This window comes from Melampsora larici-populina, assembly GCF_000204055.1.
Source record: "Melampsora larici-populina 98AG31 unplaced genomic scaffold MELLAscaffold_18, whole genome shotgun sequence".
Classification (NCBI taxonomy): domain Eukaryota; kingdom Fungi; phylum Basidiomycota; class Pucciniomycetes; order Pucciniales; family Melampsoraceae; genus Melampsora; species Melampsora laricis-populina.
The window spans coordinates 632,745-651,892 of NW_006768782.1; the positions used below are offsets into that span (position 1 = coordinate 632,745).

The following is a 19,148-nucleotide window of genomic DNA, read 5'->3' on the forward strand; positions in this document are numbered from 1 at the left end:
TTCCTCCTCCTTCCTCACATCTTCAAAAGCCCACTTCGACTCTCGAGCAATCAGTCTTGCCCCACGAACTACTCTCAAGATACACAACCGGTCACCGCTTGGTATACTACAGTACGATTCATGTATTGATGCCCGTCCTCAGTGTAGTTGTACAGTGATCTGTAATTGTTTTTACATATCATCAAGCCGGCCAGTTTCGAACTAACCAACAGGTCGTTTACAAACTTCGGACCTCAGATAAGTCACACGAATATCACTTTTAGTATCATCTTCACTGGATCATATTCTGACGCTTCTTCCCTATTTGATTGACTCCGCATTGGTTACCGACAGTCGGTGGCTTGATTTTAGCCCGGGCCCATTCGAAATGTCCAATAGGGGTATGAACTTTCAATTATGGCGACCTTCAGAGATTGTGTTTTGTAGTGAACATCTACCAGGCTATCACCGGTGAGTAACAAAAGTATTAGAAGAGTATGAATCCTCTTTGCTAATTAAGATTTTCATACCGCATTAGTTAGAGGTTGATGCCGATTACAGGCGCTGGGCAGTCGTTGAACAACCCTATTCAATATCTTATACCCGGCCATTTGGAAATTCCCAACACGGGTCCCGTGACGTGACCCATCCCCACTGTCACGTCTCAGCTTCGCAATCTTCGAAGATGGTTTTTTGTAGTGAATATTAACCAGTAAGCAACATTTTTTTCACCAGGGTATGAAGCCATCTTTGCTAAGTAAGATATTCATATTGCTTATCCATCTTGATATCCAGGTTAGTGCTGGATTGTGACCATCACTGGGTCAGACTAGGCCACGAGTCCTTCAATAATTAGGGTCCCTGCAATTTCTACCTTTTTCGATGATACATGACTTCAAAGCATATGTGGAATATAAATAGTGCAGAACATTTGTACGTTTCACATTCCTCAAGCCTTCAAACTTCCCGAAGCTAACAATCATCTGATACCATACTCAAAAAAATCTATAATTCCGTGACTCTTACTTTCAAAACATAACCCAAAATCTAATATCATTATGAGCCAATCTACCTTTCATGGACTTTATGTATCTGGATTGTTTGAAGTTGAGGAGAAGGTACGACCTCGCTCTGGATTTTCACTCCTTTTTTCTTTACTTTTTATTCACTCTCATTTTCTTGATTAGACATCTCCCGAGAACGGGTGGCGCTCTGAGTGGCAAACCTACACTGTATCAATTGTTTGCACTGGTGCCAATCGTGACCACCGACTGTTGTACGAAATCCAAGCCAAAGGATTCAGTGCCGCTCAATTTTGGCTCTGGCAAGATAACATCTACTTCTTACGGGGGTCTTTCTTTCCTTCGAACTCCTCAACAACCAGTCAAGATCAATTGATCTTTGAGGGGAGCGAGGCTATATTGTTAGCTCAGGCCGACGACTTTCTAGGTGAAACCATCAATTCTGTCGGTATCACCGGTGTAGGTGTTGTACTCGAGAAGAAGACGATTGTCGAGGCGTGCTGTCAATATCTCAAGAAGGTGGGTGCCACGGAGGACCCCTTAAGCACTGTTGTGACTGTTCAGCACTCCAAATATCATCCTACTGTAAGTACTTGACTCTACCTTTTTCCAATCTGTAGCTAATTTTCGATCTTTCTTGCATTAGCTGAAGGCTACAAAAACTTCGAAAGTAGAATATCTTATTCGTCCCAGCCCCAACCTGTCCGGCATTGCCTCTATCATCAAACCCGGGCGCGAGTGTCAAATCCATGGTTTTATCAAGGATTTTAATGAAGCAACTTCGTCCTATGTTGTTGTTGTGAGTATCTCTGACTTCTATCTTTCTCTTTCTGTATCTTGAGCTGATTGAGTAGAACAACAGGTGAATAAGGTCTTCCTCACTGACACCTTTTCAGACCCCGATGACAAGACCAAACCCAAAATTGGGCTTCCTGAGTCCGCTTCTAAGAAGCCAATGAAGTATGTTTTTTATCAGCTCAATGCTCTTTAAAACTATGGCTGACTTACAAAAAATAGATTCAAACCCAAAAGAGTTGGCGCAGAATTCAAGTCGCCCCTTCCAACTTCAGCCTCAGCCTCAAATGCTGCGCTCGACACTCCAGACACGTCCTTCTCCACAGTTTCGAGCAGTATCGCCAGTACTTCCAAGAATCCGATTCCCTGCAACTTTGACGACTTGAGCAGTTTACCAGCTCCGCCTGCCAAGAAGAAAGCACGTTGTCAACCCAAAAGAAAGGCGTCTAACCCCGCTCCCGTTGAAGGATCTGAAGAGTATTAGTGAGCTATGTTTTTTTACTTCGTAGTACTTAGTTTGATTTCCACTGACAAATAAACCCTCTCCTCTCCTCCCCTTATGTTAGAATACCCCTAACCCTCTCCTCTCCTCCCCGTATGTTAGAATACTTTGTGATGTTATTTCTAAATGTTTCCTCTGCACAATTTGTGCCAAAATGTGTTGTGTGTGCTTCTGTATGAGGCCATCGAGCGCTCATTCTTATCTATTCTTCCTTTTGGTGATCTTCCAATATTGTTCCAGTCAAATTTTACTTTTGTTTTCTATATCACACAGCGCCCCCGCTGGAGTAGACTACCTTCAAATGATGTAAAGACTAACAATTAATCACTATCATGTCTCCTCTGCTTTGCTTTCATAACCGAAAAAAGAACTCCATGCTGCTTGAATGAACACATTCAAGATAACTACTTATTTTTCACCTTAGGCCATTAAAATGCGTAATTAAACCCAAGTTTCATAATGATTGATGTGTTTTTTACTTAGCATTTATATGCAACTCACGAAACAGGTCAGGTGACTGCCTACCTATCATGTCCTGTTTTTCAACACCATGGCATGAAAGTGCATCAAGATTCCATGAGGAACATTTATGTAGTTGTTACGCGTAAAAACATGAGCTCTTATACTGCATATGATAAGCCAAGAGCAAATGATTATGTATCGAGTATTTGGTATCTGCTCAATTAAAATTAATGTGTATGTGTGTATTTTACATTACATACATAAACCTAACAGTCATCATGCAATGTTGTGCTTTCCCACTCCTACCAACCGCTTCAGATACCTCCTACCAGCTCCTACCCCATCAAGATATAAATACAAGATTGCTTTCAAGTTAACCCATAGGTATAGTCATCAAAACCTCAAAATCCAAACTTATACTGCTTTCTTATCCTAGCCGAAGAAACATTTGTTCCAACGATTCGGGACCCTATTCTCACCAGGATTTTCGATCCATCCACAGGCCCTTCTTTATTATTTAGCCTATGAAAATAGTCCGCATCCCACTGCATCGGTGTGTCTCCGGTTGATTGTAAAATATACTTTTACGTAGTAAGTCTCACATTGATTTGTTAACTCTACTTCAAAATCACATCCGACTGACAAACGTTCTCCTTGCTAATTTCGAAGAATCCGTTTTACATTCTTTCACTCATCCTCTTGAGCTCATCTATCCAATATCAAAGATTTATCACTAACGTGTTCTGATTTCCTTTTCATATCTTGCTCACGCCCATCAAACAAGTATTGGTTCCAACGATTTGCGACCCTATTATTCACCAGGATTTTCAATCCATCTGCTGGCCTTTCTTTGTTCTTTAGACCATGAAAATAGTTCGGACAACACTGTATTCATGAGTCTCCTGTTCACTGTAACAATTTTTTTCAGTAAGTGCTATAATGATTTGTCCATCTTTCACCGGATCAAATTCTTCTTACTAATTTTTCGTTTCTACTGCTTCAATTCACCATGCTTCCCAGAAGACGTGCCAAGGGGCCAGCAATACCAACTGAGGAATTTGGAAGGGAGGCCAACCTCCTGGATCGATTTCAAGGCGAAATCCCTTTCTCTATGGGTCAAGCAGATGACCAGTGTACGGGTTGCAATGCCTTCAGATGGAGGATCGAACGTCGAGTTAAGGACGCCAAACATTTGCGTGCTTTGTACTTGAACTGTTGCCAGCATGGCGATGTGGACTTACCACTGCGATATTTTCCGGAAGACGTTGGTGAACCAGTGCCAGGTTTCTTTCGTCAACTACTTGCGGGACGTGATCGGCGTAAGTGGATTCTGCAAATCATTCGATGCATTGGACAGTTGTTGATTCATTCTTCTTCAGGATGTGTTCAATTCCGAGAACAGATTCAGAAATATAACAATGCATTATCGTTTACTTCTCTCGGCGCCAATATCGATACCTCAGTAATAGGACAAATGGGTGTCTATGTCTTCAGAATATCCGGCCAACTTACTCATAGGATAGGCTCCTTGATGCCCCTGCCTGGCGACCGTCCAGGCTTTGCTCAATTATTTGTACATGGTGGCGGAGATGAACAAGAGGCTTCCCTCCGAGTTAACTGTAGCGGTTGCGATCTTGATCCCCATATCATGTTCCTTTTTCGAAAATTCATGGATGCTCACAATCCTTACACACATATATTCAGATCAGCAGCGGCCATATGTAATTCTGCACCTCAACCACCACGTACCCTTCGCATTAGGACCGTCACAGCCCCTGGGATGGATCACCGACGCTACAACCGGCCAACCTGCAATGAAGTCGCTGCTATAATAGACGGAGACGGGCAGATTGGCCAGTATAAACGTGACATCATCATCAAGAAGCAGTCTGGAGAACTACAACGTATCTCTGAACTTCATACGGCTTATTTTGCATTACGGTATCCATTATTATTTTTGTACGGATCACAAATGTGGCATGAATCTTATGTAAATCCAACACCCACAAGTGAGTTTAGATTTCATGATCAATTAGTTCTTATGTATAGAGTTGATGAAGTTTTTTCGAATGGCTTTCTTTTCTTAGACCCCGATGGACAAGTTTCGAATCTACAATGGTTTGCATATTTATTGTTTAAATGTCCCTCTTATTCTGTTATCTTGGCATCTGGCAGACTTTTTCAAGAATTTGCGGTAGATATGTACGTGTGTGTTGAACACTCACGACTACAGTATCTCCGGTACCACCAAAAAGAAATTCGTGCTGAGGTGTACAGCGGTGCAATCGAGGCTCTGGATAATGAAGTCAAGGACGAGGTTGTAGGCCAAAGAATTGTCCTACCTTCCAGTTTCATTGGCGGCCCTCGAAGCATGCAACAGTTGTACCAAGATGCGATGACTTTAGTTTCGGAATACGGGAATCCAAGCCTCTTCATCACAATGACGGCCAATCCTCAATGGCCCGAGATAATCGAAGCTTTAGAAGACGAACAAAAACCAAGCGATTGACCGGACCTTATTGCACAAGCATTTTATTATCGATTTCATGCTATGCTTCAAGATGTCACCAAGTACGAGCGGTTTGGAAAGTGTCCTGCATACGTGTACACCATCAAGTTCCAGAAGCGTGGCTTACCTCATGTGCACTTGATCCTCTTCTTGGACCCTGATGCAAAGCCTGAAACTCCCGAGGAAGTGGACCGTCTCATCTCAGCACAGCTTCCGGACCCAATCTTCGATCCCCAATTATTTGACTTGGTAACTCGCGACATGCTCCACGGGCCTTGCGAGGGTTACAAGTGCTGGACAGGATCTGAGTGCCGACTAGGATACCCACGACCATTGTGTGAGGTGACATCAATCACCGAGGACTCTTACCCGACTTACAAGCGCCCAAACAATGGGCAATATTTTGAAAAAGGTGGTGTCCGATACAATAATGGAAGTGTAGTACCTCATAATCGCTTTCTTCTCTTGAAATATCGGTGCCATATTAATGTAGAAGTAGCAGGTAGCATTAGAGCAATTAAATACCTATTTAAATACATTTTAAAGGGACATGATCGCACTGCTGCAAACATAGAAGACGAGAACAAAAATGATGAGATTCTTGCATTTGTAAATGCACGCTATCTCAGTGCGCCAGAAGGTATGTTTTTTCTTTTTGCATACCTCCTCAAAGATTACGAGCTGACTTAATTTTGGAAGCTGTCTGGCGACTTTTGATGTTCGAGATCTCAGGAAGATTTCCTGCAATTCAACGCCTAAGTTTACACTTACAAGACGGTCAAACGGTATACTTCATTGACAAGCACGGATTGCGCAGGGCTTTGGAGACAGGCCGTGCCGAAAGGACGACTCTAACCAAATTTTTCCGCTTATGTCAAGAAAACGTCAAACTACCTAAGTCCAAAGATTGCACAGTCCGTTCATTAAATTACCAAGAAGTTTCAAAGTATTTCCGCTGGCATGAAAAAGAGAGGAAGCTTACACCTCGCAAGAATAGTGTAATTTCAATTGGACGTGTCTATTTTGCAAATGTGAAGCGTGGTGAAGTGTATTATTTACGGCTTCTTTTAACTCATATTCCGGGCCCAACTTCTTTTGCTTACCTTCGAACCGTCAACGGTGTAGTCTACAACACTTACCGTGAAGCTGCCGACAAATTGGGACTATTGCTTGATGATCGGAATTACCACGAGTCTTTGACTGAAGCAGCAACGTGGAAAACAGGACGTCAACTACGACATATGTTAGCAATCATCCTCTGTCATAGCTCACCAGCTAACCCAATCAGCTTATGGGACGAACATATTGACGATTTATCCGACAATTGCAAGTACCAAATCGAAAAGCTAAATCCTCTATCGAATCCGACTGAGCAACATATTCACAACTATGCACTTTACTTACTTGAAAAGTGTATCACAGCAATGGAGTCTACCTTGGAACAAGTCGGGCTCAGGCCAGTTAACCAAGCCCTAATCTTTGAACTACGGCTGCCAGATCAACTTAGGCCCGATCGCACCAATACTATAAATCCAGAAGAAAGTCAGCACAAATGCACAGCTATGCTACGAGTCCTAACACATGAGCAAAGAACTGTGGTCAGCAGTGTTCGTGATGCTATTGAAGAAAACAGGCCATACCTAGCCTTTCTAGATGGGCCTGGAGGAACAGGTAAAACTTTTGTTCTTAACTGCATCTTGCATTATTGTAATGCAAACCATGTTCCATTCCAAGCGGTTTCTGCCGCAGGTATTGCATCTCTATTACTACTAAGGGGGAGGACTGCTCACAGCACATTCAAAATACCAATACCAGTATATGATGATTCGGTTTGTGCAGTTTCACTCAGGGATTCTATTGGACAAGCTTTACATTCGACTCGCTTCGTTGTCTGGGATGAAGTGGCGATGCAGCATCGGCATGCCATTGAAGCAGTGGATCGAACTCTAAGGGACCTCACCGGTATCAACACGCCTTTCGGGGGCAAAATCATTCTCTTTGCAGGCGATTTCCGTCAGACATTGCCAATAGTTCGGCGCTCAAATTTCATGGAGCAGGCTAAAGCTACCCTCAAAGCTTCTTATCTATGGGACAAGATAGAAAAGTTTTCGCTCACTGTCAACATTCGTCTAGGAGGTGCTACAGCTCGACCCGACCCAACCAATCTCAACTTTGCAAAATGGCTACTCGACTTAGGATCAGGCAACTTGCAAGAAGAGTATACAGCCTCGGTCCCATTGAAATACTGTAACGTTACGGTTACGCGGAATCCGTCAGCATTTGATCAAGAAATGTTAGATACTGAGTATGGCGGTGTTGATCATCTAATAAGATGTGGTGATTGGAACGAACTCACCGAATTATACTCTAATTGATGCTTAATTACACCTTTAAATGCTACTGTCGACGCGTTGAACACTGAAGTAATGCAATCACTTCCAGGCAGATGTGTGAATTCGGTCTCGATTGATAAAATGGACGAGCTTTTTTTTGACCCAGTTACTGTTGATGTCCTCAATACCTTCAACTTTCCGGGTTTTCCGGCGCACAGACTTGACCTCAAGGTTGGAGCTTCTGTCATGTTGTTGCGGAATTTAAATTTAGCAGATGGACTTTGCAACGGGACTCGGCTCTTGATCACCGACTGCAAGAAAAGCGCTCTTCAATGCCGCATCTTGACCGGGGAACTAAAAGGAACATCTGTTAGTCTTCCCAAGATTAGGCTCTATCATGAAGGGAACGAGAGCTGTCCAATTCCCTTTTCTCGTTACCAATTCCCTATCACTCCAGCTTTCTGCATGACAATTAATAAAAGTCAAGGGCAGAGTTTGAATAGAGTGTTGGTTTTACTCCCACGTCCCGTTTTCTCTCATGGCCAACTATATGTAGCTCTCTCGCGTTGCACAATGGCCTCAAATGTGCACGTCTGCATTACTTCTCAATCTAATAACATAGAAACAAACAACATAGTGTTTCACCCGGTCCTCCAATTTTAATGCTCATCTTTCCTTGCCATCATTGGTGAGTTTTCTCACTACATGATTATTCATTTTGGTTCAATCAACGCGGGATTCTTTGATGCTCAACATGTTGATCCGGCTTCATTGTTTCTGTTTTGATCATTTGCTTGACTTATCTTATTTTTTCAACGTCTTTTTCAAGTGTATCCAACATATGCAGATACTCTTTTCAAAAAGTTGAAAATCAACAACACCTTACTTCTTTCTCACAATTAATCTTTACTGTTTTCTTGCTCTCTCATTCTTGATTGTGTATTTGCTTTGTTTGGTGGTATGAATGTTTTTTTTGGAGTTCACCTTAATACTCGGCTCAGTTTGCCAATAAATTTCATCAGATTAGTAGTTTTTTTGGTGTTCTCCTTCATAATCGGTCAGTTCCCCAATGAATCTCATTGCAATAGTGACTTTTACCAATAAAGCTAAGAAGCCTACATTGTTTGAGGTATTCAATCGCTTCTTAAAGTCGACCCACTCTCTAATATGATTAATCCAATTCACACAATAGCCGGCCAGATTACCTTTTTTGAACAAAGAAGATCCTCTTTCTCAGATCTTACGTGGGACTTTTTGGAACTTCGCGATCTTTTTTACAAGTTCTCGGGACTCTGAATCATTTAATGTGTAAGCTGCTCGCCGAAGGGGATTGTTAATCCCTTGCATCCTAACGCTTTCACAAAATCATAAATAAATAAAATCTCTTTCATACATATGTTAGTATAATCAACACGTCTTTCAAATCCCTGCCTAACTATTTGTCAAGTCACTTGCGCAAGCAAACCAATTTTTTGAAGCGCTTTTTCAAGTAAGTAACTGATCCCGCCTGTTCTCTCTATTCTCACTAAAGTAGTCCAACAAAATGAAACCACGATTTACTAACCTACTAAATTGTTTTAGGAATCTTCATCACTCCAAACGATCAGTCATGCTCTCATTACCATCCCTACCAATTGAAATTATAGAAAGAATCATCATGCATTTCTACAATGACATTCCTCGTGTGCCAATCGTGCAATCCAACAGCGCTGATTCACAATTCCCAGATCATACATCAATAAGGAACTTATTAAATTTACGATTTGTTTCAAGGTCCTGGGCATATGCAATTCCAAGATTTGTTTATGGCCGTTTAACTTTGAAATGTCCCTGGGTCACCGGCTTTGTAATCAAAATGTGGACAAACTGTGTTGTTTTATCTGACATCTCCTATCTTTGCGAGCTTTGTCTTAATCAACTGATGTTCTTCCCGGCAGCAAGACTTGAAGCTTTGAATGCACACTATGGATGTACACGATATGCACGTCTGGATTTCGAGTATCAACACAAGGAAACAGGATCCATTTTTATGGAGGATGCAGCAGACATAATCTTACTATGCGGATCTAAATTACAAGATTTAAAATTGAAATTCACTTATTCCGTTGGTTTTTCGGAAGACATGATAATCGCAAATAGTCACATCAAAAGTCTAAAGAAATTGATTATTGAAGGAACTCAAAACCACAATGTGATGAACGATGCAGAATCATTAAGTGCTGTATTGAGTAGTGTAACATCATTAGAATCCTTATCTTTGAACTTTGCAACCTTAAACACTATGAATTTGGACCCTGGGTCGTTACCCAATTTGTTTCATTTTTTGATATCAATTCACCCAAGGAACTTCGATGCAGTCATCAAATTTGTTCGAACCGAAGCAAAAAACATTAAATTACTGGACTATATGCCTACATATGCACGCGACGAGTCCTTTACGGTGTTTATAAACCTGAGTCAATCCGTAGAGAGTATTTTCATTAGCAGAATCCCAGACAACATCATTAGAGAACAGTACTCAGTTCGATTTCCCAAATTGCGAATTGTCCGGTGTAGGTACATTGATCCTTCATACCGTATACCAACATGGTTGCAGTGGCCAATCTTTCAGACAGTCGAAGTTTTAATTTTTAATTACCGGGATGAGACGGGTTACTGGCGAGAAGTATTACTTCATTTGGGAAGTACGAAGTTAATCACGCCGCCCGGTCTCAAGCATTTCATTTTTATCACCGGAGATGTCAGAATCCAAGCAGAGATAGGCTTGGTAAATGGATTTAAGCGTCAAGGTATCAGTTGCCACTATAGGGCGCAGTTGACACACACCGAGATATTGGTACGTGAGGTCCCAGTTTCATAACTGACATGAAAGACAACTAATTTACCTAACATCTATGCCACAGGAAATGCTTAATGACTTAAAAAATAACAGGAACATATCATGAGGAAGATGAACTCGACTCTTGCAATTTCCAAAACCACTATACATTGTGGAATCTTCTACCTCCGTGGGTTTCTGTCCCAACACCAATCCAAGAGAAAATGTAAATAGAATGATTATTGAATCTTATCAATACCAACTGAATAAGACAAACAAAGATAAAGTGAAATCCCACAATAAGTATATTACAAAATTGACTCCAATTGATCATAATCAGATAACACGACTGACCTGTTGAAGTGATGAATAAATTTTTATTATTTTGAAGACCAGAACCGAATTGTGAGCAAAACTCCAATCCAAACCTTAGCATCATCAGTACGCAATTAGTCAATTTCAAATGTATTGAAACCAAATTGCATCATTTTTTTATGGCCTCTTCTCTTTTCCTCATCTCCTGTTAACAAACCGGCAGGGGACGTTGAAACTGTTTTTTTTTATTTTTCGTTGTTTTCTACTATTGCACCCTTCTCTAAAATCCTTGGTTGTGTGTGATATTGCAACTTCACATTTATGACAAGAACAGATTGGATTTATTGAGCATGATTTCCATAATCAATATATAACCGATTTGGTCTTTGACTTATTACAATTGGTGTGTATGTGTGTATTTTACATACACATGGTCACATGATGACTGTTAACCTAACAGTCATCATGCGATGTTGTGCTTCTCTACTCGCACCAACCGCTTCAGACACTACCCCATCAAGATTCAAGATAGCTTTTAGCACACACTTGCCTCATCTCACACACATCTCAAATCAAACGAATTCCATCGACATTTCCAGCTGATTGGTTTGTCAGGTGTCGGCCTCTGTGCTACAAACTGGCATACCATACGGCGGTCTGTAGTTTGATCGATCTTTGATCACCAATCGAGTACCTGGCAGCTTCAAGGTAACTTTGTTAGTCAGGAGGAATCGGTAAGTTTTTCGTCTCATTTGCCTTTTGTATCATTCTTAACTCAAAACCCCATATGCGACGCTGATGCTCAACCCATTGTTACTCATCGATTTCAGACTCATTGATCTGGAAACGCGATATTGTAAGACCCTTCCAACAACACAGGGTATCTATTGATAAGAATCAAGGTAGTGGACTTATCTCAATTCTGTCCCGCCGGTTTTCAAACAGCTGATGTTCTGCTAATGTTACTCTTATCATTCCCACATGACAGGTTTGAATCTTCTCGACGTTATTTTCTTCATCTTCGATACCCACACCGTTACTATCATCACCTTTGATTGCTAGCTGTGGCTTGAGCAATAGTGGTAAGAAGATTGTCCAATTGTGACTCAATTTATCAGATTTCTCTCATGTCCGTGTGTCATCTTCATTTCGGTAACTACTTTCTAGCCTGCTGCCAACACCACCGGTGCTCCGCCTGGGATAACGTGAGCGCGGCGGTAGCGGAGCGCGCGCTCCGCCCGCGCTAGCCCTTTTCAGATATAGCGGGTTTCACGCACTGCTATAGCTATGGTGAAACCCAAATAAGTATAGCGGTTTGGATATCCGCTCTGTATAGCGATCTCCCGCTGTGCTATGAGCCGCCACAGCGGCTGCGAGCGCTTAGCGACAGAGCACAGCAGAGCGCCCTATAGCGCCTCATATGTAGCTACCAGCAACCTTCATTTCAATTGACAGTGAAGCCTTGTAAAGGGGAAACTTGATACGCACGCAGGGATGATCACACTGAAGCGAGCCCAAGAGACAGTAATGTTCCGGTTGGCCTTCAGACATACGGACTTGATCTCAGAACCGATGTGCTTGCCTTCTCTATCACAATCTGTCTATATCATCGATCGATCGGATCCTTGAGCTTCGGCCTGCAGATTATGTTCAATACCTTTATTCTCTTGAATTCAAGATGGTCAGTACTGATCATGAGGACCACAGAAGGCGCGTGATCCATTTCACGCACAGGGGTGACAAAACGCTCGATTGGCATGTCGAACGAGGCAAACGGGTCACAATTTGACCATTTTTTGTGATGTGCATCGAAGTCAGACTGAGTTAAATGGCCCAAGAGCGAAGTGGCGGCAAAGCTGATTTGCTGAGTCAAAGGAAGAAGTCAATAAGTGAAGTCAAAGTTTTTGACATATCTATTTGGTGATTGTCGCTTTTGATGACCCACGCAAAAGAAGAATGTGTTGCAGTTTCTCAAATGTCAGTTCAAGTGCTTCCCTTGGGCATCTTCCTGACAAGTTCGGACGGGTGAGGTGTTGACCAGATTGTTCTCACGATTTGAAATCGATTATCTCTGTGATTGCTTGAGCTATCGAGGGTTTCTCCGCCACACACAATACCTGAGCAAAAGTTTGAAAGGTGTGGTTCCAAATATCGGATGCGATGATCTTGGAGCAAATATACGAGAACCGAACCTTGCGCTGCTCATTTTTAGCCCGGTCTTCAAGTTCTGGTGTGCGACCTTCTGAATCTAGAGCTTCTAGCAATATTGCACTGAACTTATCACCCACAGCACGGTTCCAAAAGGAATGGAATATAGCACCAGGCATGTAACTCAAATCCAAGGGAGAAGAGGGCTGGAAGGTGAGATTGCTGATTGCTGATCGGCTTTCTTCTTCAAGTCTGTCTGCGTCTTCATCGTCAAAGATGAGACCGGATATGTGGTTAAAATACACTCATATGTTTTATAAAACAATTCTTTTTACTATCTTTCAAATTTGCACCCAATTTGGTCTCAACATACACAAGACAATGTTTGTATTCTTCTCTGCGATTAGATTATTGATACATCTGTTAGCTTGTATAATCAAAACTGGGTAAAAAAACCCTTGGACCGCGCTATCAGGCGATATTCAGTGTGAGATTTGTCTATAGCGGAGCGAAGCGGAGCGGAAGAGCCGCCCCGCTCGGAATGGCCATAGCGACCATAAAATTATAGCGTAGTGATTGCGCTTTTATATTAGCGCTAAATTGCTCCGCTCGTAAAAACTGTGGTTATAGCGGAGCGGAGCGGGGCGGTGGTGGTGTTGCTGCTGCATAGGCTAGAAATATCGCTTGAGGTGTGTTACAAAATTTGTCAGGGTAAACTTTCTTTGCATCTATCTGTCTGATTGCGTAATGAATAACTCCGTGGTCTTACTTTATGCTGATCCCATTTCGTATTGGCTCTTGGTTTCCCTAATATCAAACAGAGTTAGATATATCTACTTTGTTTGTCAAGGTAGTGCGATTTTGTATCAGATCTTAGTCTGTCGAATATCAAAGTTAGATATATCGATTTTTTGTCAAGGTATTGTAGGTAGCTTTTGTTAATTCCACTTTTTGATTCCAGTAATGATGCTGATTCATTCTATTCTCCAACTGATTCCATTAGGTGTTTGTGAGAGCGTAGATTCACTACTATTTCTGATTGCAGAACAATTTGTCCTGACTCCATGATTTTCTTCTTACGTCTTCCAACATGACAAGTTCAGATACCGACATCAAAGCCAGTTTTTGGTCTATTGGCGACTACCTGAGCTGATTACGCTATATTCCGAAAGGTGTAATTGAACAAAGGTTTAGTCGAGTTTTCTTTCTATCATTGCTTCGATTCTTTGAAATAAAATTGACTTCTAATCAATTTCTTACTCAAACTTCAATCTTATCTCACCAAATTCGACTATTGCACAATCAGTATTCAGAGTTTTTTCATCTACAGTATACCAATGACGACACCAACAGAAAATCAATCGCAACTTCCCCTTGAAGTAATTCAGTCGATTTTACATCACTTTATCGACGATTGTAAAACAACGACATCGGATTATATGAACAGCGCAGATCCTCCGTTTTTGGAGCATGCTGCTTTAATACAGCTCCTACAATTACGATTAATTAATAGATTATGGTCAAACGCAGTTATACCTTTTGCCTACCGGTCCCTCAAGTTAACATCAGCCTTAATGATTAGCAATTTGGTGGGAACTTGGAAAACAACACTGGTGTTTGCAAACAATGCTCACTTGCGAGGATTGTGCTTTAACAAGATGGCATATGTAAAAACAAGTATGAGCGGTGATTCAAATCAGGCAATTCAAGGGTCGAAGAACTCCAAACTTGATCTCCAGGATTTCAACGTGTCATCAACCTCGATGTCAGATGTTGCGGAACTCATCAGTCTCTGCAGCACGACTTTATCTGAAGTCAAATTGGTATTCGACGGCCCGGTTGGTTTCACATCAAGATTTATTGATAGTATAAAACAAGTTGACAATTTAACAGCATTGATAATAACCGGCACTCCCAAATCTGACGACAGCGATTCCGATTCGTTAAACAACCTCCTTAATGCCATTACCCCTTTGAAATCCTTATCACTTATGTTTCCTTCAATACCGTCTTTACGTTTAAAGACAACCGCGTTGCCACACCTCAAGCATTTGTGTTTTTTGTATTATAGCAGTAACGTTGAAGTCATACGTGATTTTTGTCAAGATCAAAAGGAGAAAGTTAGATTTGTAGAATGTGCCCCGCCACCTGATTATGTTGACCCAAGTGCAGTGATTCTAGGTCTGCAGGAGTCGCTTGAAATACTATTTATGGATTCAATACCAGACGGGCTTCCACGTAGCGTCTACAGCACCATATTCCCTCGCCTCAAGATTATGCGATGCTTTGATTGCAGCTCCATGCGGCCCGACCTCAGGTGGCTAACTCTTCCCGTCGTTCAAAACCTGGAGGTCTTTATCACGAATTATTGGTTGTCAGAGAAATATTGGATCAGTCAGTTAAGAAGCTTAAACAGTAATCAGTTTGTTAAACCGGTGAATTGGAAATTGTTGATTTTAATAACTTACAAGGGTGATGAGATAAATCTCGGGTTGGTTAGATTGTTCAAAAGATTTGGAATACGTTGTGAATTCAAAGGTGAACTGAGCTATGAAGATATATTAGTAAGTAAATATTTCTTTGAGATCGAAGTGTTAGACTACATCTGACAATTCTTGATTTGCCTTTCACAGATGTTGCAAAGCAGAAAAAATGTTATTGTATAACTGATGAATGTAACAAAAAAGTCCCAAATGTTAGGAGCACTGGAGGGAAATGAATACAAAACTTGGAAGGTAGTTGGAAAGTTGTTTTGGCTTGAATTTTTTTATTTTTTTTCTTGCCCTCCAAGTGTGTAACAAGTGAGAGTTGTTGTCAACCCCAGTCCTATGTAATTTATTATGTAGCCTAACCAAAATGAAGAGGGCAGAGTTGTTGTGAAACCCAGTCTTATGTATTGAGAGTTCATGATTGGAAGGTGATCTGCCCGCATAAGTAGCCCAACACGATTATTGCTTGATAGTAAATTCACCCTTTGTAAATTGGGTCACATCTCAACACACTTCAATACAAATCTCATTGAGGGATTCCTTTGACCAGAAAAATATTGTTTAAACAATTATTGCAGACAGGAGTGTTGTGAGAAAACAAATACTACCATTAAATACCGGGGTCAGTGCGGCGCCCGCCGCCCAAATGGCTAGTGCAAGTTTAAGACAAGGAATTGATGCTTTCTTAAATAAGAGAAGTGCTCAGGAGGAAGTTTGTCGGCTTGCAAGGGAAGTCCGTCAGATGTTAGGATGGGCAATTCAATACCATCAGAAGATAATCGCTCTGAAGGTGGGGATTGAGCAAGGTGGGCCGCAGACTTTCAAAACTGAAGTGATACCTATCTGATGAGAGTATTAAACTTTGCAGCAAATGCCCCCCATGAAAAGGAGAAAAATGCTGCACTATACCGAATGGTGGCGCGTAGGACCTCTAAGCTGTTGAAGCACTGGAGCACCGAGCTCAAGAGGCAGCTACACGATACGCGCACTGATCTAGCAGGAGTTGGTGAGTTGGATGATCAATTAGAAAGGGAATGGGGGCCGGTTGCTGAATGGGTGGCACAAGAGTGGAGCAAGTTACTGGGAGTCACAGTCGTCCAGGCTGAGGAGCCTGACGCATACGAGAACGGTGAAGAGCAAGTGTATGAGCTATATTATGACATGAATGGAGAAGTCAGACCATACATAAGATGCATAAGATAAGATTTAATCAGTATAGAACATATGCATACCAGTTGTTGTAAAGCTTGTTTTAAATAATCAGTTGTTGTAAAGCTTGTTTTAAATAATCGTCAATGGTGTAATCTTATTCAATTGGTGATCTGATTGATTCCAGATGGCTTCAATGTGGATTTTGCCAGTTAAGATCTGCCTTGGTCCCACACTATCTCTTCATCTTACTACACTCAAAGTTATACAAATGCGTATATATCATTGTTATCTTATTGCAAAACCCTGATATCATCATTACAAGAAGATACATGAATACAAAGATACAAGGGGGCTAATCAGAGTCAGAGAGTAAGACAGGTTCCCGGGGACCGTACAACCACGGTTTTTCAGCAACTAAGATAGGCCGGATACATTGATCAAACTTGTTGAAATTTGTTTCATACTTATTGAACCACTCGGACGCGTTTGGATTGGATATTTTGTACCATTCTGCCCAAGGTTTTGGGATTGGGATAGTTTGAGATGTAATTAAAGAAAGCAAAAGGAAATGTAAACCCTTGCGATCATAACACAGAAAAATGGGTGAGTTGTCATTCGGCGCTCCTTCAAGAGGCAGAGCTGAGAAGCAGTCGTCAAGTTCACCATAGACACAGAAAGGACGCTTGTAAGTTGTGGCAATGATATATAACATTTGAGCCGAGTTGAGCCACAGCGTAGGTGTATCCAAAACTTCATCCCTGGTGGTTCTGATGACTGAAACATGTTCAGCCACGCCTCCATATCCTCGCCGACGTGCTTCAAAGTGTGCCTCGTACATATCCGGTTTTGACTGAAGCTCGGAAATCAAATCTTCACGCACTGAGTGCCATTCGCCTTCAGGACGTCCTAAACTGATAGCAATTGCGCGATAGCCACAGTGGCCATTGGCGACTGGGTCCGAAACCAAAGAGATATAAGGGTGGAGCCAATGCGGCACACGATTATCCTGAAAGATAAGGAATGCGTGATGCATGCCGGTCAAAATTGATCCACCGAAGTCCACTACAGGGCAATTTCAAATGGAAAGTCACGTACACACTTTTTTGGTATTTCGGGGGCGGTTAGAACGGCGAGGCTGTGGGACTTGACCTGGTTCTGCTTCGATCTCGTTGCGCCTAGTAGACCTTCGCAGAGACATCAGGTCTGCTGACGTCGCCTTGGCCTTTGGTCCCTATACAAAGTAAGTGATCAAGGTTGATTAGGCGCTGGTGATGATGCAGTAGGTCAAGGGTGCATAGAGCACTTACTTGAGATGATCACTTGGCTTCTTTCACGCTTTTTGGCTCATCTTGTAGGGATTGATTGTCTACTTTTGAATCAGTTTCCTTTGACAATGACTTGTCTTGGTGAGTGTGGTCGGATGCGGTTGGGATCAGGGAATCGATTTGAAAGCTGCCATCCATGTCTTCTCCATCATCGATACCTGAATCGTTGCCATTTGGAGTCGTCGATATCAGAGGTCGAGGGGGATCGCGCTGCCTGTTAGTCGTGGGCGGACTCTGCATGGCATGCTGTTGTAGTGACTGGGAGATCACGACTGGGGATTGGTTCATTGGAAGTGAGGTTGGGATGAGCGTAGGTGAGGGCTGCCAGGCCAATGGATTGATTAATAGGTTGTTCTGAGAGGCGGAGATGAAATGAATCAGGCTTACCAAGCTATCGCTTTCGTCAGCAGGGTCGGGCTCAGACTCATAGTTGACCAAAAATTGTTTAAGACCAATGGCGGTTACTGCAGTGATTTTCGTTTGCTTTGGTAAATCGCTTTCACTTTTAAGAGTCGAAATTTCATGATCATGAGGCAGTAGGACTGATGAAACTGATTTGGAAAGCTGTGATGCAAGATCAGTAGTGTATGGACATCGCAAATCAGATTCCGGATTGGCACTTTGTGATGGTGGGGCGAGGTGTGGTAGAAAAGAAGTGGTGGGGTGCGAAATAAGATGCGAATCATATGTAGATCTTGTTTCTGTAGATCTTGATTTGGATTCAGGTTCGGCAGGAGGGGCGGATGCTGTAGAAGGGGCGACTCGTGGCTGTTGGGCAAGATATGGTAGGACTGGAGTAGTGGTGGTGGTGGTTGATTCAAAGGACTGATGAGCTAGTGAAACAGTTGTGTTCTCTTTTTGGTTCTTTTTGCGTTTCTTCTTTTCGGGCGATGACTCCTTGGGAGGCTGAGTGGGTAACTCTGCTGCATCGGAAATGACAGGGTGTGACTTAATTGTAGTAAGTATTGAAGGTGATGTCTTCAATGTGGTCGATGTGGTCGATGTGGTCAGGGAGAGTGATGTAGGTCCTATGCTAGCAGAGCGATCAGCTTGCATGCGAGATCCTTGAGGTGGCATGGTGTTGCAATACTTGGCGAGGATATCTTCAATCTCAGTGAGCACTTGAGCTCGATGTTCGGCCGAGATGTGAGAAATCACATTGGATATCTGAAAGACAATGAATTATCAAAGGCGATGAATGATTAGTCTGAGTGAGGAGGGAAAGGGAGGATCTTACCCGCGCCGAGCGTTCCTTGATGACTGTTGCGGAATCAATAGATGAGGCTGTAGTTGACTATG

General features: G+C 42.2%; 3 protein-coding genes across 3 annotated transcripts; 2 read left to right on the plus strand and 1 right to left on the minus strand.

Moving 5' to 3' along the window:
• Nucleotides 1–1,037: 1,037 nt before the first annotated feature.
• MELLADRAFT_86418 (uncharacterized protein) lies at nt 1,038–2,280 on the plus strand (the record flags this gene model as incomplete). Its single annotated transcript, XM_007409961.1, has 5 exons — nt 1,038–1,097; nt 1,167–1,586; nt 1,648–1,800; nt 1,864–1,961; nt 2,034–2,280. 5 exons carry the CDS (start codon nt 1,038–1,040, stop codon nt 2,278–2,280), a joined length of 978 nt encoding a protein of 325 aa, XP_007410023.1.
• Nucleotides 2,281–12,174: 9,894 nt separating this feature from the next.
• Nucleotides 12,175–13,062, minus strand: MELLADRAFT_86419 (uncharacterized protein; the record flags this gene model as incomplete). The annotated part of the gene is made up of 4 exons (XM_007410087.1): nt 12,175–12,336; nt 12,468–12,599; nt 12,645–12,705; nt 12,788–13,062. 4 exons carry the CDS (start codon nt 13,060–13,062, stop codon nt 12,175–12,177), a joined length of 630 nt encoding a protein of 209 aa, XP_007410149.1.
• Nucleotides 13,063–14,220: 1,158 nt separating this feature from the next.
• On the plus strand, nt 14,221–15,492 carry MELLADRAFT_63186 (uncharacterized protein; the record flags this gene model as incomplete). Its single annotated transcript, XM_007409962.1, has 1 exon — nt 14,221–15,492. The coding sequence occupies one exon, from the start codon at nt 14,221–14,223 to the stop codon at nt 15,490–15,492; it is 1,272 nt and encodes a 423-aa protein (XP_007410024.1).
• Between the last annotated feature and the right edge of the window lie 3,656 nt (nt 15,493–19,148).